The sequence below is a fragment of the Silurus meridionalis genome, chromosome 6 (genome assembly GCF_014805685.1).
Source record: "Silurus meridionalis isolate SWU-2019-XX chromosome 6, ASM1480568v1, whole genome shotgun sequence".
Taxonomy (NCBI): Eukaryota; Metazoa; Chordata; class Actinopteri; order Siluriformes; family Siluridae; genus Silurus; species Silurus meridionalis.
Window position 1 is genome coordinate 13,623,754 of NC_060889.1, and position 25,490 is coordinate 13,649,243.

The following is a 25,490-nucleotide window of genomic DNA, read 5'->3' on the forward strand; positions in this document are numbered from 1 at the left end:
GCACGGGTATTTTGTGTTGGCTCTGCCTTTGCTGAATAAAGTTTATGTTTGCCGTTACTCCGGCTTCCGCCTCCGTACCTCGCATAACAGAATAACGGACCCCTGAAATAGGAATATCGGAAAAAAGGAAAAAAAAAAAAAAAAAAGGAAAAGGACATGATCGGGTTAACGCCGTGGTCCCGGCGCGAGCCGTGTCTCGGAGGTCGGGTTCGTTCAGCCGCGGTCAAGCGGCAGCCAGGCTCCGCCCGGGAAAACCCGGAAGCTCGCAGCCGCTTCTCGGGCACGCTCGGCAGCGCCACGCCCCCTTCATGACGTCACAGGACTCCCGGCTCGCTTCTCCGGCAACAGAGCCGAATGGAGGATTTTTGAGGCGTGGATCAATATGTGGAGTTAAACCCAGCCGGTTATCCCACTGAAGAGGCGAAAATCGCCTCCACATGTCTCTTCTACCGAGGAATCTCTCTCTTGCCAGAGAGCTGTGGAGCACGATGGCGGGCGAGTTCAGCTCCTGCACCCAGTTCCTCCAGCTTCTCACCAGGGAACTCGGGATAACCACAGCTGATCTCCATCTCCTCTCCCCGCTGCTGAGCGCCGTTCCTCATCAGAGCTTCCAGGAGGTTACCACGCTGCTTCAGGCCCTCCAGGTCAGCTCTGCTCCGCGAAGGTCCTCAAGGGATCTCCGCCGTGCTCCAGGAGATCCAGGCTGGCTCTGTTTCATTCCAGGACCTCCAGGAGCTCTCCGTTCTGCTCCAGAACCTTCCGGTGGGTCCAGCTCCGTTCCTGTGTCCCGAGGAGAGCTCCGTTCCGCCCAGGACCTCCATGAATGCTCGGCTCCGTCCCAAGACCTCCAAGAGAGCTCCGCTCCAGGTCTCCAAGAGAGCTCCGTTCCGCCCAGGTCTCCTCAAGAGAGCTCCGTTCCGCCCAGGTCTCCTCAAGAGAGCTCCGTTCCGCCCAGGTCTCCTCAAGAGAGCTCCGTTCCGCCCAGGTCTCCTCAAGAGAGCTCCGTTCCGCCCAGGTCTCCTCAAGAGAGCTCCGTTCCGCCCAGGTCTCCTCAAGAGAAGCGCTTGTAAATGCTCTCATGTATGTGAGTACTAATCCATTTTTGGGTCTGTAGGCAAACAATAGTGTTTTAAAATCGGATTGGGGCAGCTACAGGAAGCCAGTAGACGGAATGCAGCGATGCTTTAAAGGCTTCATCTCATTTGAAATAACACTGTATAGTTTTATTTAAAAAATTATGAACAGATATTTGTATTTAAGAGTATTTTACAGTATTGATTCATATATATATATATATATATATATATATATATATATATATATATATATATATATATATATATATTTGATTCAATAGGCAATAATGTTAACAATTTCTCTGTCAGGACTCTTGTCGCCACTGAGTTTGCTAACAACAAGCTTAGCAAATATACATGTCTTACAATTTTACAGCGGTATTGCTGTTCGTTGAAAACTTCTGTTATCGCAGTATAAATATACTGTAATAGATTGCACTTCTCCGGTTTCTTGGCCTCCTGACTATACCAGATTGAATCTGGCTGATTTTAAATGCCTGTCAACACTGAAACTTTCTCTATTTTTTTTTTTTTTTTTTTGCACAATATGAACAGCCTTTCGGAACAGCCCCATGTGTTTTCCTGACTCATGGCAGCAGTGGCATGGCACAGATGTCACTCCTTGTCAGTTCTTGTCTTCCTTGTTGAGTTTTGCTCATTTCTTTTTTGTACATTCTTCTATCTGGTACAGTTTCAGACATATATTTTTATTTAATAAAAAATAACATTTAACAGCACACATTTTGCTTCTCCTAATCAGTTACCATGACATGGCTGACTCTCACTGTATTTAACGTTTAGCAATTTACACCCACAATTACATGATGCTGACATTTTAACATCTGACCTAGCCTCATGCTGATAGACACAGTACATTTGTCTGGTATTCCAATGATTAATATTGTTTATGGACTATTCAGGCACATACTGTATGCTTCTGCAAATAAATATTTGTAAACCAAACATTTCCATACCCCATTGGTGATGTAGTAATAGGGATGAACAGTTATCAGTGCAGATGTGATTCATATTTGAATTTAGCTGTGCCACCTCTAGTTGGTAGTCTTTGAGAATGCATTTGGAAGACGTTTTATACCTTCATTGCTAGGCAACACACAAGCCAATCAGGATTTTGCTTTCTTGTGATTTGGTAGCTTCTTAGATCAAAGATTTTCATGTAAAATGCGAGGCTTTTACACAGGAATTGTCAAATTCTGAAACTACTTGTGAGCATTTAAATCTAATTGGACATTCATGTGCACCAAACTACAGAATACTTTTATAGAAGATACTGTTTTTAATTCGTTTCCTTTATCCATTTAGGACTTGTATTATAAACTGTCTGCCTAGCATTTTTCCTGACTTCTCAATATGCTGTAATGATTAATAGCAAGTTAGTGTTTGAACTCTCCTAAATCTCCTTTCAGCAGAGGAGAGGTATAAAGCTGATCAAAGTCCAACTGGAAGATGTTTTATTAACAGGTGCACTTCATTATGGATGAGGCCAAGGGCTGAGCTTCTGGGTGTCTCCAAGGTTTTTCTAATCCTAGGCAGGCCTACTGCATAATTCATTTACCATGACACACTGTTCCTTCGAATATTTTTAAAAGGAAAATACCATGGAAAAATGCAATTCCATGCCAACCATTTGTGTGGATGCTTAAAGGCTGACTGGGAGTCATAAGGTCTAGTTAAAGCAAAATAAAACAAAAGAAAAAAAATTGTGTATATCAGATCCATGCACACACTGGGGAAAACATCGCTTGAATGTTAATGCTATACAGGTTACATTAGTTAAGATAATGTCTCAGTGATTTGCATTTTCAAATAAATCTGTTATTGTGGTTTAGCCTGAGAAACAGAGCTTCTGGGCTAATATTCATGCTGACCTTGTTGTGCATCCTTCATTGTGTTCATGGCTCACCACATGATGATTGATTGTGTTTTAGATCAAGACAACATGCTAAATAGAACCTATAGTCTGAATGTGTTGTATGTGCCCTCACATGGATATAAATCTAATTGTTTTCTATAGTTTATACGTGTGATAGTAGCATTTATGTCACATTTTTGACCAGAAAAACAATTTCAGATTATTTTATCTTTTTTGTTTGTTTATTTTTTTATTACAACCCACTGCAGGAAATGATTACAGACATCTAAAGATGTATTTCTTTATATTTGTAAAAGGTATTTTTTTGCATTATTAAACTAAGACATCTTTTAGTCGTGATTGTTGGGCCGCTGAGTGCACCATCATTCATCCAAGGGTTGGCAGTCTTTTTCCATAGACCTATTAATCCCTTTAAACATGTCAACATAGCTTTAGTAAAATGAATTTGCTAATTGTTTTATTTGTCTGGAGAGAAAACCTGTGGCTAGCTTCGCTTTTCCAATCTTATTTAAAGGCTGTCTTATTGTCATTTTCAAATTTCCTAAATAAGAAACGTTTCCATCATTTAAATCACAATCTCTCCAAAACATTATCTGGAGGAGAGAAATGGAACACATAAAGAAAAATAATCGCTTTTCCATCTTTGTTTTATTCTTAGTTTTTTTTATACAGTCTCATGAACGGCAAGCTCCTAAGCGATCAGTTACAGAGCCCAATTTAACTCACACGCATTATTTTCTGTTCATAAGATTCATTCAGATAATTGTTACATGTCAATTAAATTCACACTATCAACTCACTTCATTTTCCTGCACATCTAATAACTATAAGATCTTCTTCCCTTGAATTAGTATGCAACACTTCATTGGCAGAGAAGATAAAAATAGCCATTTCAGAAATGTTGTCTCTGTGGTGTTGTGTTATCACATTGTGATTAAAGACAGAATTTTACATAGAATCATATACTACTTTTATTTTGTAATGAACACTGAAAATAAATCTGGGGTTTTTTTTTGTGTGTTTATTTGTAACTTGTAACTCCATCTATTTCTAGTGAGTTTCTGTTTGAGCATTAGTTGATACACAGCAGCCAACAGAGTGATTGATGGCTGAATAAAATGCCTTTACCACCTGGCTTCATCTTAACTCCGCGGGGTCGTCTCTCCGCCTCCTGTCTCCGCCCGAGGCGTCGCTCCGCTCCGGGTCTCCGCAGGGGTCGTCTCTCCGCCTCCTGTCTCCGCCCGAGGCGTCGCTCCGCTCCGGGTCTCCGCAGGGGTCGTCTCTCCGCCTCCTGTCTCCGCCCGAGGCGTCGCTCCGCTCCGGGTCTCCGCCGGGGTCGTCCCTCCGCCTCCTGTCTCCGCCCGAGGCGTCGCTCCGCTCCGGGTCTCCGCAGGGGTCGTCTCTCCGCCTCCAGTCGGCAACAAGGACCTCGCCCCGTTCCTGGCCTCCGCGTGGGGCTGTGTTCCGTCCTGGCTCCGTGGCGGTTCCGTCCGGGTCCCCGCCGACCCTGGAGGACTGGAGGGCCCTCCTCCAGTGCCGGGCCCACCGGGCTGTTGGCGGCTTGGGGGCGTCCGGTGCCGCCCCTTTGGGGGGGGGTGGTGTCAGGAATCCGCCTGCCACGCCTCCTTCAGAGGCTGCCTTTGCCGCTGCGCGCTCCCAAGCACGCAGCGCAAATCGCACACAGCTGAAGCACGTTATCCTCTCATTTCCTGCCACCATATAAACCACTCACTCACCCACATTCGGGGTCCGTTATTGTAGGTTCATGTGTGTGTTTGCGCTTCGCTGCTTCGCTGCCGCCGCTGCATACTCTCTCCTCCCGGACTCGCGTACTTTCCACTGCCGCGTTTGGCTTTCCCAGCGCACCTCGGACTAGAGACGCTTCCCCGTCGCTTCACCCCGTGCCGCGCTTCCTTCTTCACGCACCGTGGATGTATTCTTTTGAACTGCCTTTTGCCGGATTATCCCGATTCTGCACGGGTATTTTGTGTTGGCTCTGCCTTTGCTGAATAAAGTTTATGTTTGCCGTTACTCCGGCTTCCGCCTCCGTACCTCGCATAACAACTTCATTGGCAGAGAAGATAAAAATAGCCATTTCAGAAATGTTGTCTCTGTGGTGTTGTGTTATCACATTGTGATTAAAGACAGAATTTTACATAGAATCATATACTACTTTTATTTTGTAATGAACACTGAAAATAAATCTGGGGGTTTTTTTTGTGTGTTTATTTGTAACTTGTAACTCCATCTATTTCTAGTGAGTTTCTGTTTGAGCATTAGTTGATACACAGCAGCCAACAGAGTGATTGATGGCTGAATAAAATGCCTTTTACCACCTGGCTTCATCTTAACTCAACCTTAAAATGTCTCTGGTAGGTGTCAGTAAATGCAAAAACAATGAGCTTCTCGTTCTATTCACCATTTTGTGGACTTCGATCGTTACCCGGTCAACTTCTCAGAATTTTTTAGTCAAATCTACATTGTCTGCTTTGACCCAGATAACCTACTACCACTTGGTTGCCATCAATGGTTAAATGTGACATTCTTTAATGTCATAGGCCAGACATTCTTTAAAATAGTGAGAGGTTTTTGCCAAGGTCTCACTGTTTGGTAAACTTTGGTCCAGCTCATTTGCACATTAAAGAAATCTACTCCAGTTGCATTTGCTTCATTAGATTTATCCATTGGCTTTTTTTTTATAAACCACAGGCTTAGCCTACTATATGTAGTGGTCAATGAGAAATTAGCTTTTTTTTGACAGCATGATTATAATAGCACACACAAAAATACGCCACAAGAAAAAAAAATAAAAAATTAAAAATTATGCAACTTCCAATTCCAAGTCAGCAGAGTTTTTACCTTAAATGGTGCACAATCACTCATACAAATCAAATTCATCTCTTTGCCATGGTACTTACAGGGGGTCCTATGAGAAAAGGGGAAAAAACAGAAAAATGCTCATTAATTAGCAGACAAGAGATTAATTGTTCTGTCAGGAAATGTTCATAAGCAGCTGTATCTCAGATGTTCCCTGACATGGTTTCAATCCAAATTAGTCTAAAATAATAGTTATAAATATATTATACACCAACGGAAAGAACATGCTTCCGGCTACACTTCTCCAGCGTACCAAGTATCAATGTATCGCATTTCTGCATGCATGCAGATTCATGTGTTTTATTAATACTCACAGCATATAAAATTAGCACCTAGGCAAAATCTCAACATATCGTCTTTCCTGACTTTATTTCCTAACTGTTGTACATAAACAATGACAGGGAATCAGATTTAACCAGGAGATATAGGCTGTTCTTACTTCACTTCCTTCTCGGTCACATCCTTTTGCTAAATTCATCCACAGATTTACAAAGGAGTTTTAAAAAATCCTTTAGATTCCTAACTGTCTTCCTTTGCCCGTACAGGACTGCAATTTTGTTGTATAATGTAAGGAAATTATTGTATTGTAATTATATAGAAAAAAAATTGGTAATAGCTTGTAGATATGCAATTTATTTGATATAAATGTTACTCTAAAATATGTCCTTGAGGCAATACTTTTTCAGCTCATAAACTCTGTTCAACTTAATAATCAACTGATGACTCATGAGGGTAGGGGCAGTAATTACACTGTATAGCACTCCAGGTCTGATTTTTTGTTTTTTGTTTTTCTAAGCTCTTTTTCAAACCTAATGATTTCATAAGAACACTAAAGAGAAAACAGCTTGGAGAGCAGAGAAGGTCAGCAGTTAGTTTAAGAACTAACCTTTTAGGTGTTTTAAACCAACTTTGTTTGTGCAATTTACAGCATACAGTATATTTGTAGATTATGTACAGAAAATGAAAATGTATAATATTTATACAAAATATACAACTCAGTTAGTAAATCCCGAAGTACAGTTAGAAGTACACTGGGCTGTGTTTGTACAGCAGTTTATTCATATTGTATGTGCAACACAGAGGAAACATAACAGTGCCATCTTTGTAAGCTTAGTCCAAAGACCCAAGACAAAAGAAAAATAACCCAGCTCCTGTACTGGAATACTCTGAATGTTTGACAATCGTAATTAATCGCTGCTTGGCAAGTTGGCAAGATAGACTCTGTGTAATCATAAGAAAGGGTAAGTAAATATCACTTGCAGATATGACAGAAGTGTCTGGAACAGCCTTGAGTACTGACAGCTACATAGTTCATGTTAGGCTAACTTTTATTCTACCAACCATCATAGAGTCCCCCAAATGTATTATATTTACTTTGACAGCGGTTTGTTACTGTCTAACACATTATCATTAGGATGCTATAGCTCGTTTATGAGAAAATCTCTCTGTGGAAGTGAGAGGGATCTGTTTGATTTGGTTACACTGACCATGCTTACGAGTAGCAGCCTTGCAATAAAGCAATATATCCCGCCTCATTGCCTCTCTGTTTTTTTTTCATATTCAGCTGAGAGAAAGAACAAAACTGGATTTGAAAGATTACCCAAGAATGCTTGGTAAATATCCCAATGGTACTTTCACCTATTGTTTCCTAATGTCAATATTTATATTGTGGAAAAAGGGTAAGAGCTATTTTTCAACAGTTTATATATATATATTTCTTTTTATAGCTCTTGCATATGGTTTTCTCAATTGAGCATTTTTGTTTTGTTAAGCAACTTATTTCATTTGGATAGTAACCTGCTGGAATGAAACCTTTTAATAGATTTTTTCCTGTGGTTAATTGGTCAGTAATGCAAGGACTCCAAACTTCTCAGAGGACACGAATAGGCGCCTACAGTATGTGTGTGCAAATGCATTCAAGCAGTGACCACTCTTTTGAATGGTCTTAGATAACTGCCATGCTCTCACTCAACAGCTACATCCCTTAACCACCAACCCAACCTATGACTGCTCCAGTCAGCCCAGCCAAAAAAAAAAGACTGTTCTTCCTCAAACTCCATTCACTCTCCCTAATTTTGTACTTTAGTTCCTGGGTAAACACCTTGGTGTTTTTCCAGTTTGCTTTTGCCCCTCAATTAGCTGGAAACTTTGGGCCAAGTGCAACCAGATGAAAGGATGTTCCATCTATCCAGACAGTCTTCCCACATGTTTGGTGTTTCTCACCTTGGAAACCTATTGGTCTTCCTTTAAACTAATGGTCAAAAGATCTGCTAAAATGTATTTTATAATAAAATAACTATGCATTCAAGTTTGATAGAACCAAATTTCTGATTATGAATACAAGATATTTATATTTTTGCTATTTGAAAAAATATACAGATATCATTCAGACAGATATTCTTTATTTGCATCAACCAAAGCTTTTCCCCATAGTCCAATAGTAAATTTACATCTCAATATATTTTATTATTTTATGAGGAACCTGGATCCTATGCAGTTTTACTTTAAGTGGACCATTAGTCTGACGCGTAAAGGTGAGAGGAAAAGAACATCTCAAAAACTCATTATATGAGCATCAACTCACATTTTTTTTGGCATGCCTGTGGACCACATCCTAAATGGAATTGTGTGTGTGTGGTCGCAGACCAGAGCTGGAAACTGCAGATCTGGCCTGGCTGAAAGTGTGTGGCCCGAGTGTAAAATGCCATGATATGCTTGGTCTGGCTGTGCAACGTGCTGTTAGAGCAACACGTCAATGCAGTTCATATATCAGCACAATAGAAGGAATTGTTGTCCTATTGTATACTGATACTACACACAACTGTACACTGTTACACATTGTTCTTGATAGCACTGGCTGCTTTTCCAGTCAATTTATCCATGGAAGGTTATTTCAGTTTGGACTGCTGCACAAAGCAAACCCCAAAACATTAAACCAAACAAAATTGACTACATTTTTAAGCATCATGCAAAATAACAACACAATGCATCACGTTCTTTAATGGCTTTGAAGTGACATGCATGGTAAATGGTAGTTTGAAATATATCCCACAAGAATATATACACAATCATCCACTCAAACGAAAATGCAACTCCAAGCCATTTATAAGATTTGAAACTAATTCAGCAAAATTAAAAGCAGAGGAATTTGTATGCAAAGATGAAAAGTCAACAAGAATATTTGGCCCGTTTCCTGATTGTGTTTAATTTCTGCAACTTAAAAGCCCACATCAGAATTAATAATAATGGAGTCCAATGTCCTGTCTGGTCTATCAGTGACTGCCTTTGCTTCCTTTCCAATGAGCTAAACTCTACCTCATAGCTCAAGCTCACTAAGGAAAAAGCTTTTATATGCAGTGATTCAAATTTATATGCAGTTACTTACTTTTTATGGAGTGACTACCTCTGTCCAATAGGACCATTGTATCATATTAAACCCCTACACCTCTCAACACTTGTGATCATTAGTCTTTAAAGTCCTTTACTTATCCTTTATAGCATTTTAGATTTGAGTTTTTTCTTCTTTGCACTACAGTTTGAACCAGCATCTATTTTATACAGTTTGTGTATAAGGCAGTGTTGATGTGAGTCCTTTAGAAATGAATTAGGTCTATTTTTGCAGGATTAGATGGTCTGTTTAAGGTATGAACTTCCTAACAAACGTCCAGTAAAAACAGAATTACCAGACAGAGAATCCAAATCTCCGGGGCAGTTGCATTTTAAGTCTCCATCATTTTCATTAGGAAAATGTGAAAGGAGCACTTATTACCCTTGAATGAATAAGTTCCACAAATGGGTCTTGTTACTTGTTTTGAAAACTGTCTGCTGAGCGAGACGACATGGACACTGAACCGTGAGGTGTTTGAAAGAAATTACTTACCGGGTTCTCCGTTGTGTCCTTTTCTTCCCCGCTTTCCTGGTGGGCCTAGAATGCAAAAAAAAAAAGATCTCTTTAGACATCTTTTTCCTGTTTGATCAAAAAATAATCTTCAGATATTCATAGGTCCTGCTGCTATCTTTGTCAAATATCTTAAATGTAAAATAAAAAGCACTGAATGAGTGTTAAGAATGAGGTTTTGTTCAGATAATATTTTTTTCAGACTTAATGAGTCGTCTTCTTCTCCTTCCAAGGTTCATTAAACTACTTAGATACTTACAATTAAAAAATCAGAATCTAAAATAAAAGATGATGCTCTCTTAGTCCTATTAAAAAATATGTTTGATTTATACAATTTCTTCAGTCGCTATTCCTTTTTAATATGCGTTCATTTTTCTTGTTGGTTCCCTTTTTAGTTTCTTGTGATTCTTGAAGTGAACAGTGCCAATCTGTTTGTGCCCAACAAAAAGAATAAAGTAATTACATGGACTGTTAGGTGCAATGTACTGAAAATGCAACAAAGGAAAAGTATTCAAGGTCCTAAGTATTTATTGATGGAACCCCTGCGAAAGATAAGCGATAAAACTTCTGCACCACCTATGAGTTTGACTTTTAAACCAATTCAAAACATGACTAAGTTGCAGGTACTTAGCCCGAGCAGAGGCCAAGAATGCTACGTCTACAAATCTGTGTTAATTTGTCAAGCCTTAATATTGCATCTGGTAGTTGTCATCTTGTTAGTTGAATTAATGAGAACAATTGTAAATCGCTCTGGATTAGAAAGCCTGCCAAATGCCATAAATGTAAATATAAATGTAAATGTCTCTTTAGTTATGATGCTTTTCCTTGTCAGAGCTTGCAGCTGTGAAAGCAAATTTTGCTGCCTGAGTCAGCCATAAATGTAACAGTAAATGGCTACTTGCTCATTCACATCACTTTACAGAAGTTCCTGTTGTGTACAAAGCCTTGAACCTTTTTATTTGTCACACATAAGTGACATGCAGAAATAGTACTTTGTACAAAGGTAGTGCCGAGTGACACATTTTATTTTTCCTGCATGTTTACATGTCATTGATTGGATTGGATTGGATTGGACCGGGCAGTGAAAATTGCTCGACTAAAAAAGGCATTTCAGAGTTAATAATGAAAGACAAATAATGTGTGCAACTGGCTAAGCTCTAGGTAAACGACAGATCCCTTTTTTTAATCAATATTTTATTGTTCATGCTGCTCAATGGCCATTTGTTCCGGCTTTCCAAGGGCATTGAAAACGGAATTCTGAACTTAACGATGTCCAGACTTTCTGTTTAAACCGCATTTACTGAATATCCCTGACTAAACTTTCCCAACTGTAACCAAGGCTCTTCATCTCTCATCTCTAATAATAAAACTGTATGCTATATTAAGAGTGACATTTTTATAATTGTGTGGCAGAACAAGGCAAATTACAAATTACAAAACCTTGTATTAATATCAACAATGTTCATTATGCACATAAACATACCTACCATAATCTGTATCGAACAAAATTAATTGAACCACATGAGCTGAATCTATACAAACATATTTGGCACATTTCAACTATCATAAAACTACTCAATGGGTCTGACTATTCCAAGCACATCATCTTTTTTATGCTATCTTTACAAACTAAATATAGATCTTAATAAATGAATCATGGCCTCTGCAAAGAAAGCATTGAAGCAGAAATCTGTCATGGAAGAACATTAACAAAATGAGGACTCCATATACTTAATGTAGTGATGAGCTACAAGGCCTTGAAGAAATGATAGAAGCACATTTATGCCTAGATCAATTACCAGCATGTCATACATGAGCATTCTTCATTTCTGTTTCTCAGCAGAACATTAAATGGCTATAATATGTCTATAATTCATGACTTAATGTCATGTTTTATTATTTTAAACTATGTGGTATTGCAAATGGTAAACTAAGTTGGCTTTTTATGACCACTGGAAACTGGTTTTTATGTGCTATTCTGTGTTTTTGCAGTTGTTTTGGAACCAGAAAAACAAATGTATGTCAACTTCAAGTGAAATAGCATTATAATCACAAGAGGTCTAAGGCCATTTAAAACTCAACAAAGGTTAGTTAAGAAAGATCTATTAAATGTTTAAACAAATTGTGAAGATACCGCTCCAAATATTATAATTCCTTGGATAAAGAGATTCCTCAGCTCAACTCTAGTATTTTGTAAGACATTGTTTGAGAAATCTGTCTCATTATAGAGGGTCTATACTAATGAAATCGATCCTGTATATAAATACAGTGCCTCTGAGGTCAATGTTCCAATTACAATTTTTGTGCATTGTTTCTAATACTTAATTTTATGTAACCCATACTTTTTGTAGCTTGTAGCTTGTAATTCTTATACAGAATCATTGACTAACATTAAATCATCTTATGTGTTACTGCATAATGCTGATTTATTACATTGTGCATTGTCCCAATGTAGGTTCATTATTTGTTTATAGCAAACATATCATATGTTTATAAATCAAAAATAAAAGTATTTAAATATGTCTAATTGTATCCTCAGGGTTGACTACTTCTCCTTTTTTCGGCTGCTCCCTTTAGGGGTCGCCACAGCAGATCATCTGTCTCCAATTCTCAAGGTTGACACATTTCAATATTTTTTGGTGATTCATGATGAATGTGTTTGTGTGCATCTTATGCATTCAATCTACTATCAACATAATTAAAAATGGTTATAAATTTTAAAAAATATGTGTAAAATTGCAAATTCATTAAAACCTTTATTTTTGGCAGACTGCAAGCTTGAATGGTGTCTTGGCGATTAGCTGTTTTTAAATTACACATTTATGCTTTTAATGCACAACCAGCCACTACGACTAAGATGACGGCACATAACATAAGATCATAAGGGTTGATCAACATGAAAGACAGGATCTGCTCATGTACACATTGCTGATGCACATTAATAAATAAAAAAACTCTTTCTTAGGAAACTTCATCTACACTTAATACAGAATGGATGTGATTGTATGATACTGTATATATGCAACATAAACACATTGGCTATTGCACTTAAGAATCGTCCAGTATTGAGGCACCACACCACAGATGGCTTACATTTTTGTAAAACATTAAAAAACATACAAAATATCAAGAAGCCTCTGATATGGTCTATATCTAAAATACTACATTACTGAAACAAAGAAAGACTTTAGCTCTCTCTCTCTCTCTCTCTCTCTCTCTCTCTTGTGTGTGTGTGTGTGTGTGTGTGTGTGTGTGTGTGTGTGTGTGTGTGTGTACAACACACTCAGAGACTATTTTTATGAATGACATCACTTCAGTTCCAGTCTGGATGTAAAACATCAGCAGACATTCACTGAATAGACTCTTTGTTCTGCAGTTAATAAATGTATTGTTCTGGCTAAATTAACTCCAAGTTTATACTTATTTCAAGGCATGTGATCAGGTTTATGTGCACATGTATGTGTGAGAGGCATGTGTCATAAGGTAATTACAGAGCAGTGCAACACAGTCTTCTGCTTTCAACAGCTCAGGGGTGGCATTATTGCTTAGTATCACAGTTATTATCAGCAGAAAGAGAGAGCATGCCACCCCTCCTACCTACAGCATGGCCAATTTAGTTCTCTTCCACTCACAGACATGGATATTTTTGAAACTTTTTGAGATTTAAACTCACAATTGTTCGATATGACAAATGCTTATTTTGTTGCACCACTCTGGAGCCAAAATGGAAACAGCGAGAAAAATTTATAAATAAGAACATTGATGCTGATTTTTCAACTGTGCTTTTTAGTAAAATGTATTTCATGTAACTAGTTTGTTTTAAGCATAATTGAATCAATAATATTTCCTGGTCAGAATCCATCCTTTGTGCACCCACTTTGTCTAAATCTAGTCTTTACTATCCCAAGTAGCATTAATTATTTATTGCACTTTAACTCATTTCAAACACACTGACATTCCTGAATAAATGTGTGCAAAGAATGTGTGCAGACTGTTATCTCCTGCTACTTAGCTCCTCTGTACAATAATAAATTGTAAGTATGGAAGCACATCTCAGTGTAGTAGCAGTTTAACTCAGTGGGATTCTACTCCTTTGCTGTTTTTGGTTAACCAGCTAATTTGTTTTTCTGATATCTTTCCGGCAAAGTATTCATAATTTCAGGCCAATTAACAATGTGTAAAATATCAAATTAGGTTTTTACAAGTGGATTTCCTCTTTCGAAAATAAGCAATGACTAAAATAGCTTAAGGCCAAAAATCATACCAGCTACATATGAAAGTAATTTCAGATTTTTTTTTTATTCATAACTGACATCACTCATTGCAAATGCATTCATGGAATGTGTACTGCACATCTTTTATGGCAAAAAAATTGCACTAAGCAATTAGTTCAATTCATCTGGTGGCCACCTTCAATCACTCATCAACTAACTGAATTTGTTTTTCACATTAAAGCCAGAGCCCTTTTGTATGGAAGCTGTAACTTAGAGAAGAGCTTTCATCACCTTTGGAGTGCAATGTATTTCTCCTCTGGCTGAGTAATAGGCTTGGATATTTGAAACCTGCCCTGTGTGTCATGTTCAATGTAATTATCTTCCCCACAGAGTCTTGTGTGGGCCAACTGAAGGCAAAGAATACAGTACTCACAGCCAGTGAAGGTAATACATATATCAATAGCCAAGCTATTGTCACAACTTAAGATATACTTGCTGGATCTATCAAATATCAAATCTCTCTGCATTGAGCAGATTTACTAATGCAGTGCTATAAAGTCATATCATCAAATACAGACCCAGTACCACACATTTATGTTTTAATCACATGTATAATCACTGTATTTTAAGAAGATATTCCCTATGATGACCCAGCTGGTAACCTCACATCTGAAAGCAAAAGATTATTAACCAGACAGATGGCCAAGCAACATTATATCAGACTCCATCATGAAGCTTTTGGTGGTCTTTCCTCTATGAAACAACAGCTGGTGAGTATTCCACTGTGAATACTGTTTGTAACACGAGTAATATGTGTTTGGGTGTATAGTGAGCTCTGCATATTTGTCTCTGTCCCTTCAGTTCCCTTTCAGGAACTCGAGCTGCATCGAAACGCTTTGGGAACGCCTCGCGTTGTCCATGCTCTGAATCACATGTAAAATCCAGCCAGTAGGCAAGTCGTGACATCAACGGTGGAAGACGTTGTGTAAACCAGGTAACTAAAATATGGGTAAACGATTGTAGTGACATTAGCTTCTGTTTGTTCAGGTAAGCGCTTTGTGTGTGAGTCTGTGCAAGCAATGGCAAAAAGCAAGCAAAGCTTTTCCATTTGTGTCCCTCCTTCCACCTGTTTCATTACGGGGAGACACACATGAGCTGTGTGTTGTTTGCTTGGGATTGAAGCATGCTCAGTTGGCTCTCAAGGGAGACGACTGTCCGCGCTGTAGTCGCATGGCTATGTGCACGCTCCGCTTCTGGAGATCGCTCTCCCCCGCAGCTCAGGTCCCGCTCTCACCGACGCGAAGCAGCACCGAAGGTCGTGGGGCTTGCAGGCCAACCTAGCAGAAGGCATGGAGACGGATGAGTCCCTTCCAGCCTCCCCTGCTGGGCCGAGCTCCCATTCCCCGGGGGAAGCACGAGGTTCTTTCTCAAACAGTATTCACAGTGGAATACTCACCAGCTGTTGTTTCATAAAGGAAAGACCACCAAAAGCGTGCAACGCAGAGCTTCGTGTTTCTTCGTCCGAGGAGGGGGAATTTTCTGATGCTAGCGAGCCCACGGACTCCTCACAGCCTGTGCTGTTCGAGGAGCTCCTGGAGGTAGTGACATGGGCCGTCTCCAAGCTAGAGATAGCTTGGCCAGATGAGAAGCGGAAGCAACGCATTCCCAGCAAGCTGGATGAGCATTTCCTGCGCCCCGCAGCACAGCATCCGCCCAGGGGCCAACCGTTTTTTCCTGACCTGCACATTGAGAAGACCCCATATGCGGCCCGTACCTTTGCCCTGCACTCGCTATATGTGAATATAGTAGGGTTTAAGGAGTTATAGGGAGATGCCCAGGGTTGAAGAGACACTAGCTGGCTATCTCTTCCCAGGTGTTGCATCTCTGAAGGCTCCAATATTGCCTACCCACTTCAGCTTTAGTAGGTAGGGCGTATGCGGCAGAAGGTCAGGCCACAGGTTGCCTCCACACGATGAGTGTGTTGCAGGCATACCAAGCCGACCTGCTGCAAGAGTTGGACGAGGGTTTTAACTCTGGGGCTGACGATATTAAAGAGTTATGTCGTGCTGCCGACCTAACCCTTAGAGCCACCAAGGAAACGGGCCATTAGTCGTTCTATGTCAGCTTTAGTAGCCACAAAAAGGCATCTGTGGCTCACCCTGTCAGAGATTCCTGACAGGGACAGGGTTTTTCTGCTAAATGCCCCGATAGCTACTTCTGGCCTGTTCGGCAACGTGATAGGGGCGGACGTCGACAGGTTTCAGGAGTCGAAAACCTTACCTTTCCTTCCTCGCTGCTCTCTGGGGGCTGCTCTGTGGGCAGAGCCCAAGCCCGGCACGGCCAGGCATTGCAAAGCCCAAAAGCAGAGCTCTAAGCCCAGATCGAAGGGGTTGAAGGGCATTGCTCCAGCCGCTCTGCGAGGGTCAGAGGCCAGCCTTGAGAGGCTGGTTTCCTTAAGAAATTTTCTGGCAGCCCACTCCCTTTGGAGTCAAGGATTAATCCACCCAGTGTATGGTGGCCTCTACGGCCTGGTCCGCTGGAGTTTCTCTCCAGGACATTTGCAACGCTGCGGGCTGGTGCACCCTTTTGACATTTGTCAGGTTCTATGACCTCGATATCAGAGCCACTCCCGGCTGCTCTGTCCTGCATGCTGGTTGTTCTCAGACACACTAGGAAGGGACTGGTCAGTATGGCGTGATTGGGCACTCGTTCCCAAAGCGTTTTGACGCAGCTCAAGTTCCTGAAAGGGAACGTCACTAGGTTATGTATGTAACCCTAGTTTCCTGAGAGAACAAGACACTGCGTCAACAGGCCATACTCCTTGCACCGCTACTCTTTCTACAGAAGCTAATGTCGCTACCATCGCTCACCCATTTTGTAACTTTCTGGTTTATGCGAAGTCACCAGCCGATAACGTCACGAATTGTCTATTGGCTGGATTTCACACGTGATTCAGAGCACGGACAATGTGAGGCGTTTCCAAAGCGTTTCGACACAGCGTCTCGTTCCCTCAGGCAACTAGGGTTACATACGTAACCAAGTGACGTTAGCTGTGAGGTACTTTAAGGGAAGTGCAAAGGTATCTCAACAGAAACAGTTGTCTGAATTCATGTGAGCACTGACTGAAAGTGTCACGGAGACTATCCAGTAGGACAGACTGGAGATATCAAATAAAACCTTCTATGTATCTATGTATTAGATTATTTCTGATTCTGGCGATGGTGTTCACTCCGGGCCGATGGATGACATGTAGTAACACTATATGAATGCCAGGGCTTTGATATTCTGACACTCTTGGTTGATGTCATGTGCTTTGTTTAACTGAAAAAAGGTGTGTGAGGATATTTAGCAGGTATTTAGTGCTTGTAGGCCGCAAAGACGTTTCTTGGTATTAAAAAACATGATAAATGTAGTTGTAAAAATAAATACAGTGTGAAGAGCAAAAAAAGCTTTAAACACAGTTGTAAACAAAAATACTTGTGCACTGTACAGTAAATTACAAATTAGAGCATGATTGAATAAGATTATGATTGCAGACAGACAGATAGATAGATAGATAGATAGATAGATAGATAGATAGATAGATAGATAGATAGATAGATAGATAGATAGATAGATAGATAGATAGATAGATAGATAGATAGATAGATAGATACTTAGACCGACCTATATATACACAACTCAAAAATATTTGTCCTGGAAATCCCGATATGACTACAGAATGCATATACTATTCACATGAGTAAATCAAAGTAATGGCATTCTCAACACTCCAAATACTACACATTAAAATCCTATCAGACAAAGAAGTTATTTATCCTGATACTTAGGTATTGCTTGAAGTTTTCACCTTCTGCTTTTATGGATGGTCTCACACGGATAGTATTCAAATTTACACTTGGCAAAAGCCATTGTAAGCCCAAGGCTCATTCCTGGAAAATCTCACTGGGATACTGTAGATACTGTTAAAACTCTGTTGTAATTATAAAGACTGTCCTGGGTTTATCTTAAAGGTTGCTTCATGCTCATGACGAACATCTGCGCAGCACATTTAGTACTGTTTTCATGCTGCACAACTAGCCAGTGTTTAATTTTACCACATCAGCTGGCACATGACCATACTGTCCTTTTTTAGCTTCCGTTCAGTAGTGGCATAGTGAGGCCCACACTTAGTTAACACAAACAGATTATCAACACTGACAATATCATATTCAGACAGTTCATTTGTTCAGACCATACACACAGAGAAAGCACACTGACCCCAAAGATGTTTATCTTAATTTGTTAGAGAAAATAGTGCTTAATGAGCCATTGATTGTTTATTCTTTAATATGACATTTTATTGAAGTTAATTCAAAGATAAATGGATATTTAGTCATTTGTAAACTTCTTTTATATGAAAAATGTATTCCACTAATCTGAAGCTATCAACTGATAAATGTAAATCATTTTTTTGTATGATTGTTCCCTCTGTACTAGTAAACCAGCTTTTTTTGAAAGTCATTATCTCCCAGTAAATGAGGGATGTTTGTGAACAAAATAAAGCACATAATAATTACAGTTTGCAGCGTCCGTCACTAAGTTAATGACTGATGATCTGTAATTATTAAAAGTCCTTAATGTACATTTAATGTTTTAAAGGGATTTTACAAGGTCAGTGTAGGTAGTAAAACAACTTTATGATGTGCCTGTAGAGGATCATGAAAACACTAAAATGAGCACAATCCATGCTCATGTTGCATGACCATTTTCTGTCTTCTGGCACAATTGTGTGTAGAACTAGAGCCTTATACAGTTAAAATGCCTTAAAAAAAAATCTGAATTTATTTTTATTAAAAAACAGAATTGTAAAAGTAAAACAACAGAAGAGAAATCCATATCAAATGGAAAAATTTGGTGTGACCACCATTTGACTTTTAGTTCTTATCAGGCCCAGTGTCAGATATATGATAAACTAATTATACCAAGCAGGTGCTAGTGCTATAACAAAAAACCTGTGTGGGCCACCACCAGTAACATCAGCGCAGAACCCAGGTACACCCATTTACTGTCTGGAGAAGTATGGCCAGAAGTCGTCTTCATACAGTAGAACAATTGTGGCCAAACAGCCATACTTCAAACATGGAAACACAGCTATGCACCTCATTTATGCATGAAAACATAGGAACTGAGATGCAGACAAATATCCAAAAAAGACTAATGGGTCAAAATATTTGGCTGTAGCAAAAAATTAAGTTGTTTGCTATAGGACTGGAGAGCAGTACAATAACGAGTGTCTGCAGGCAACAGTGAAGCACAGTGGAGGTTTTCTGCAAGTTTGGGGCTACATTTCTACAAATGGGGTTGGAGGGTTGGTCAGGATTATTGGTGTCCTTAATGCTTTAAAAAAATACAGGCATATACTTATTCATTATTTAATACCCTTAGGGAGCACTTTTGTACGTCGCTCTGGACATGGGTGTCTGCTAAATGCCATAAATGTAAATGTATATAAGTATACATGTGCCAATGATTAGCATTACCATATATCAGCATATATCTCAATATTAACCTCATAAAATGACCTGCATTTGTTTCTGTGCATTACGATTTTCCTGGCCATTTGTAATGAAGGCAATTTGTGTTTGTGCCAAAATTGTGCAAAATCAACTGGAAAGAAAATGCAAAATGGCTTTTAAAAAAAGCTCCCCAACTGTTTTAAAAAATTTTAGCTAAGCTTTCCTCTCTATGTCCTTTCTTGAAATTTTTTGTAAATGTCCTTATATGTCCTTATGTATATCTGCAACCAAATACATTTCCTCTCTTCTGTCAGCCACTATGGAATGAAAAAACAGCTACAGTTGTGTTCAAAATTATTCAACCCCCAATGCTGTAAATGGTTTTAGGGAATTTAGTGTACATTTGTAATTGTATTCAGAATGAAATCCTACAAGGACTTCTTAAAGAACCATATGCAACTAAAATGACATCAATTAGTTTTGTAATACAGTAGTAAATGTTTCTTTTGTGAATTCTTCATTGACATAATTATCCAACCCCTTAAAGACTACCACTCTGAAGAACAGAGGTTCAATGAAGTGTTTTCAATCAGGTATTGAAAACACCTGTGGATATCAGGGAGCAGCAATAAAGCCTAATAAGCACCAATTAGGCAGCTTTAAAATGACTGTGATACTCAGCTCCTTCTAGACATTTACTGGTGTGGTTACAAACATGGTGAGGTCAAGAGAATGGTCCAGGAAGACAAGAGAACAGGTGATTACTCTTCACAGGAAGGGCAATGGCTATAAGAAGATTGCAAAGATGTTAAACATACCAAGAGACACCATAGGAAGCATCATTCGCAAATTCAAGGCAAAGGGCACTGTTGAAACGCTACCTGGTCGTGGCAGAAAGAAGATGCTGACTTCGACTGCTGTGCGCTACCTTAAGCATAGAGTGGAGAAAAGTCCCCGTGTGACTGCTGAGGAACTGGGAAAAGATTTGTCAGATGTGGGTACTAAAGTTTTTGCTCAGACAATACGGCGCACCCTGCGTAATGAAGGCCTCCATGCCAGAACTCCCAGGCGCACCCCCTTGCTGTCCCCAAAGAATAAGAAGAGTCGACTGCAGTATGCCAAAAGTCATGTGGACAAACCACAGAAGTTTTGGGATAGTGTTCTGTGGACTGATGAAACAAAATTAGAACTGTTTGGGCCCATGGATCAACGCTATGTTTGGAGGAGGAAGAACAAGGCCTATGAAGAAAAGAACACCTTGCCTACTGTGAAGCATGGCGGGGGGTCAATCATGCTTTGGGGCTGTTTTGCTTCTGCAGGTACTGGGAAGCTTCAGCGTGTGCAAGGTACCATGAATTCTCTTCAGTACCAGGAGATATTGGATGACAATGTGATGCAGTCCGTCACAAACCTGAGGCTTGGAAGGCGTTGGACCTTTCAACAGGACAATGATCCCAAGCATACCTCCAAGTCCACTAGAGCATGGTTGCAGATTAAAGGCTGGAACATTTTGAAGTGGCCATCGCAGTCACCAGACTTAAATCCGATTGAGAACCTCTGGTGGGACTTAAAGAAAGCAGTTGCAGTGCGCAAGCCTAAGAATGTGACTGAACTGGAGGCTTTTGCCCATGATGAATGGGCGAAGATACCCGTAGATCGCTGCAAGACACTTGTGTCAAGCTATGCTTCACGTTTAAAAGCTGTTATAACTGTAAAAGGATGTTGTACTAAGTACTAAGATTGAATGTCACTTGGGGGTTGAATAAAACTGATAATGATGTGAGCTCAGAAAAGACATTTGTGGTTATTTCATTATAAATGTTATGTTATATTTGTCTGACCTACACGTGCCTCTTTGATTTAATTGTAAGCAGGATGACTGAATGATCATAATCAATGTCAAACCGACCAAAACAATCAATTTCAGTGGGGGTTAAATAATTTTGAACACAACTGTAGATGTGCTATGAAATGAAAGAACAGACTCTTGAGAACAACACACATTCATAGGCAAAAAATATTTAAATGTAAGTCAGTGATTCATTGTAGAACAGCAGGGAAGGCCTTGCTCTCCCTAAAGGCTTTGCTCTCCACCATGGTTATAGAGTACCGGTAATATTTATATGAAGAGTAATTTAGAAATACTAGGTAGGTCACCTTTAACATTATATTTTAATTCTGCTTAAAATGTACAATATCAAAATCAAGGCCAAAGTACATTTTAGACAGAGGTGTCAAATTCATACACAATATCATTCTATTAAGTAGATAATACCACTACGTTTGATGTGATTTTCCTCTTTTCTTTAAATGCCCCTGAATTTGAATTGCTAAGATGTAAAGATGCTATCACTTACCAAAGACAGGTCACTGTAGCCATTTTAATAAGATTATTCTCATCAAGTCAAGTCAAGAAGCTTCTTCCTATTAAAATTCGGAACTATAGTATCATTGCAGCGCTTTACTGACCTTAGTTCCTTCCAAATTATTTCATTTTGCTGTACACGAAGAAATGAAGAGAATGGCAACCTCTCTTGTTGCAGATTTTCTCTGCACATTCTAGCTGGTTCAGAGTGGGGTCAAAGTGCAGGGTCAGCAATGATACAAAGACTGGTGCAGTAGAGACAGCTAAACCAGGCAATGCAGCAAGTTGGATAAAACACTTTGTTTGGCCATTTAGTCATTAAATTAATATTTTATACTACAAAAGCTGCTTAAGAAAAAAAATAAAATAACTGGAGACATGTAGCTAATTCCTGATGTCCTAACATTAGTAACATTTATAGCTAATACATTGTAAAAACATTATATATGCAAGATTATGGACTTGAAGAAAACAGTATTAAAAGATGGTGTGCATCATTTCCACAATAGGAGAAATGTATAGCTATTTGCATAATTAAGTGAAATGCTATAAAAAAAAATCCTCTATTACTTGATGTGCATGTGGCATGTATTTCCTGGCAGCCGGATGTAGAAAAATAAACAATAAATCTGTGCTCTAAAGGGAACTTTTTGAATTTTCAGATTTTAAATCTTGCAAGAACAAAATGAAATGTTTGTTTTTCATAACCACATTATGAAGCAAAAAGCAACAATATCAATAGCATTTGTCAAATAGAGCGGAGTTGATTCATGTGTTTTTGCTGGTGAGTCATTCAACCCAGATAAGAGGTCAAAAAAAGTGAGAGAACTTTCACTTCTTATGAATCAGTAGGTTTCAGAATAGATTTTTTTAATTAAATAAAAATATGCTGTTAAATTCCTGTTAGTAATATGTTGCTTAATATAACATATACAACTATACACATATACATATACATACCATGTCTTAGGGGTACATAGGCCCCACAAAAAATTGTGATTTGTAAGCAAAGCATTTACGTTGTAGTGGGTGAATTATATAGAGAATTGTAGTATAGTGTGGATGTGCTACTTATTATCAGTGCTGTAGGGTTATTAAATGCCTCAAGTAGCTCCGTAATGATTTTGTTCCCACTGCATATGTTTATTACTTACTAGAACATGCAGACCATAACATGTTGCTCTATTGTATTTGTGGTTTGCAGATAAAAGCCTATGCAGCATGCAGCAATGCATTCAAAGAAGAATGTTGGAAGTCTATTGGAGTCCACTTAACTGAGAACAAAGTTATTGGACCAAGTTATTTGGTTCCTTTTCAACAATTCCAGACCTTTTGGAGCTGTGGGTTTTCTGTTACTCCCAAAGAGCTTAAAGCTTTGCAAATCAAAACCTCCCTCTAGTTCTCACAGCACTTGTTAGATACTTAGGAGCACAAGTACCCAAAACATTGCCCTGACATCTATGTATTATTTATTTTATTTCTAATGTGTTTCATTATATATGTGCCACAACCACAATCCACTTTGCACTAGGCTGTCATAAAGTCTTCCCAAATGCCAGTTTATAAAAACACCCACAATTTAAAATAATAATAAAAAAGGATGAACATTTGGTAGGAAGAGTAGGTTTTCTATAGGGTCATCTTGAATTGTTAGCGAAGGGTAAATCACAGCACTAAAACTTTTTATCATAAACAAAACAATAGAAGTGATCAGCAATGCTGTAACTGATCTTATTTAGGGCTAAAATGATTCCTCAAGTAATTTGATTACAAAAAACTAATCAAGGCAAATTATTAGCGTCGATGCTTTATTTAGTATATTTAACTACACACAGAGCACTGTGTTTCCGACGGACCATTATTACTGATGCACCAAGGGTAATTTTGGAGTGCGCTGGACAGGTACCACAGAAGACTCTGCAGAATGAATGGAGGAACAGGGAGAAAACAGCGAGGGGTGAGGAGAAGATTCAGGCAAAAAAAAAAAGTTTCCAAAGTTTGGGGTAATTTCAAACTAAAGCATAAAGAAACAGTGCGGTTACCATTTTTAAAGCAATTTAAAATAGATTTTTATATCTTTATTTATATACAGTGCGTTCAAAAATCCCCCCCCTCAGTGATCGTGTAGAGCAGGTAGTCAAGCACGATTTTAGTGTGAGGAAATTTCAAGCAGCTTTTCCGAGGAGACAAGAAAACCACACTGCGATACTGTGCGAGATTTAATACTAAATAAATGAGTGAAAATAATAATAAGTTTAATTTTCCTATAACTTATTCTACGTGGCCACTGCGGAGGGACTTTTTTAATGCACTGTATTTGTATTTTGATGTTATATGGCAATTAAATGCACTAAATTTGAAAAATTTGTAAAAACAAATGGATGTCATTTTTTCTTAAAAGGAATTCATCAATGAAATGAATAAGTGTTAGAATACTGAATTACTAAAATAATAGAGAGCAGCAGCCCTAAGCTTATAAAAGCCATTAAGTGTAAACTTTAGTGTAGTGTTAACGAACTACAATGGTCTACAAGAGGTTTAACTCTAAAAATTTTTCAAGTCTCTTTTTAAATATAATCAGTGGAACAATGTATAAAAACAGGCAAAAGAAGGACACTGCCTTTTATATTTTCATAAAATAATATCAATGCAAAACAGCTTTTGGAATTCTGATTTAGTGCATTGTGTTTATAATGGCAAATACTTCTTCATTAAAATGTCAGAAATGAATTACAATATTGATGTCATTCAAGCAAACTAATTTAATTTTAAACATTCACCCTCAAGATCAGCAGCACCAACATAATTCATGCTCATTTGCTTTAGTGTAAGTGATTCTGCATTCAAATGTAGATCTAATAATTAACCTCGGAAACACATTATACACATTATATACACAATTATATAATATATATATATATATATATATATATATATATATATATATATATATATATATATATATATATATATATAAATCTGTCATTATTCATATGATGAACCATGGAGACAGTTCTGAAACATTTATGGAAGGAGTCTCTGGTGCTTGTGCTTTGTAAGAGTTCGAGGTAAGGCTATTTTTAAGAGTTTTTTTTCCAGTAAAAGACTTCAGGGCGAAACAGATTGTACCTTCTTGTTTCTTGTCAACATGACAAGATGATTTTTTTTTTGTCATATTAACTTGTAGAGAGAAAAACAAAGATCTGCTGCTACAACTCCCAAAACACAGAGCAGCCTACAAACATGGGTACTGAGGATTTCAAAACCCGACCTTCATAAACTCTTTCATTTCACATTCTCTAAGCTTTTTCTGCAGACATGTTTTTGGAAGAGCTTGAGAAATTAAATAGTGAATGCATTTCTATTGCAATTAAGCACGGAGGAAGAGGTGCCATTGTGTCATTATTTTTACGAAAGAAAAAAAAAAATAAAACTCCTTCATTAACACTTAATGCATTATTTATTTAAAATGGTACCAAAAAATTTTTTAACCAGAAAATTACTCTGGTCTAAGAAGAATAAGACACTTTATGTGGTTATTTTCTTTTTACAGAAAGGCCTGTCATGTTAAAAGAATATTTGATGGGTATAAAAAAACTTAAAAACTATATAGCAGAAGGTCCTTTACTTTCTTCTTCTCCACCAGAGAGTTATTACATTATCTCAGG

The 25,490-nt window shown here is 38.6% G+C and overlaps 1 protein-coding gene across 11 annotated transcripts in view; it reads right to left on the minus strand.

Annotated features, from left to right (window-relative positions):
• LOC124387640 (collagen alpha-1(XXV) chain) overlaps window positions 1–25,490 on the minus strand; it is a 164,410-nt gene that overhangs the window by 83,466 nt on the left and 55,454 nt on the right. For all 11 annotated transcript variants that reach the window (XM_046852099.1, XM_046852096.1, XM_046852103.1 and 8 more), the window contains exons 3-4: window positions 9,728–9,772; window positions 5,889–5,896 (exon numbers count right to left, since the gene is read on the minus strand). In XM_046852099.1, coding sequence (XP_046708055.1) covers window positions 5,889–5,896; window positions 9,728–9,772 — 53 coding nt within the window. The remainder of the gene's footprint in view (window positions 1–5,888; window positions 5,897–9,727; window positions 9,773–25,490) is intronic.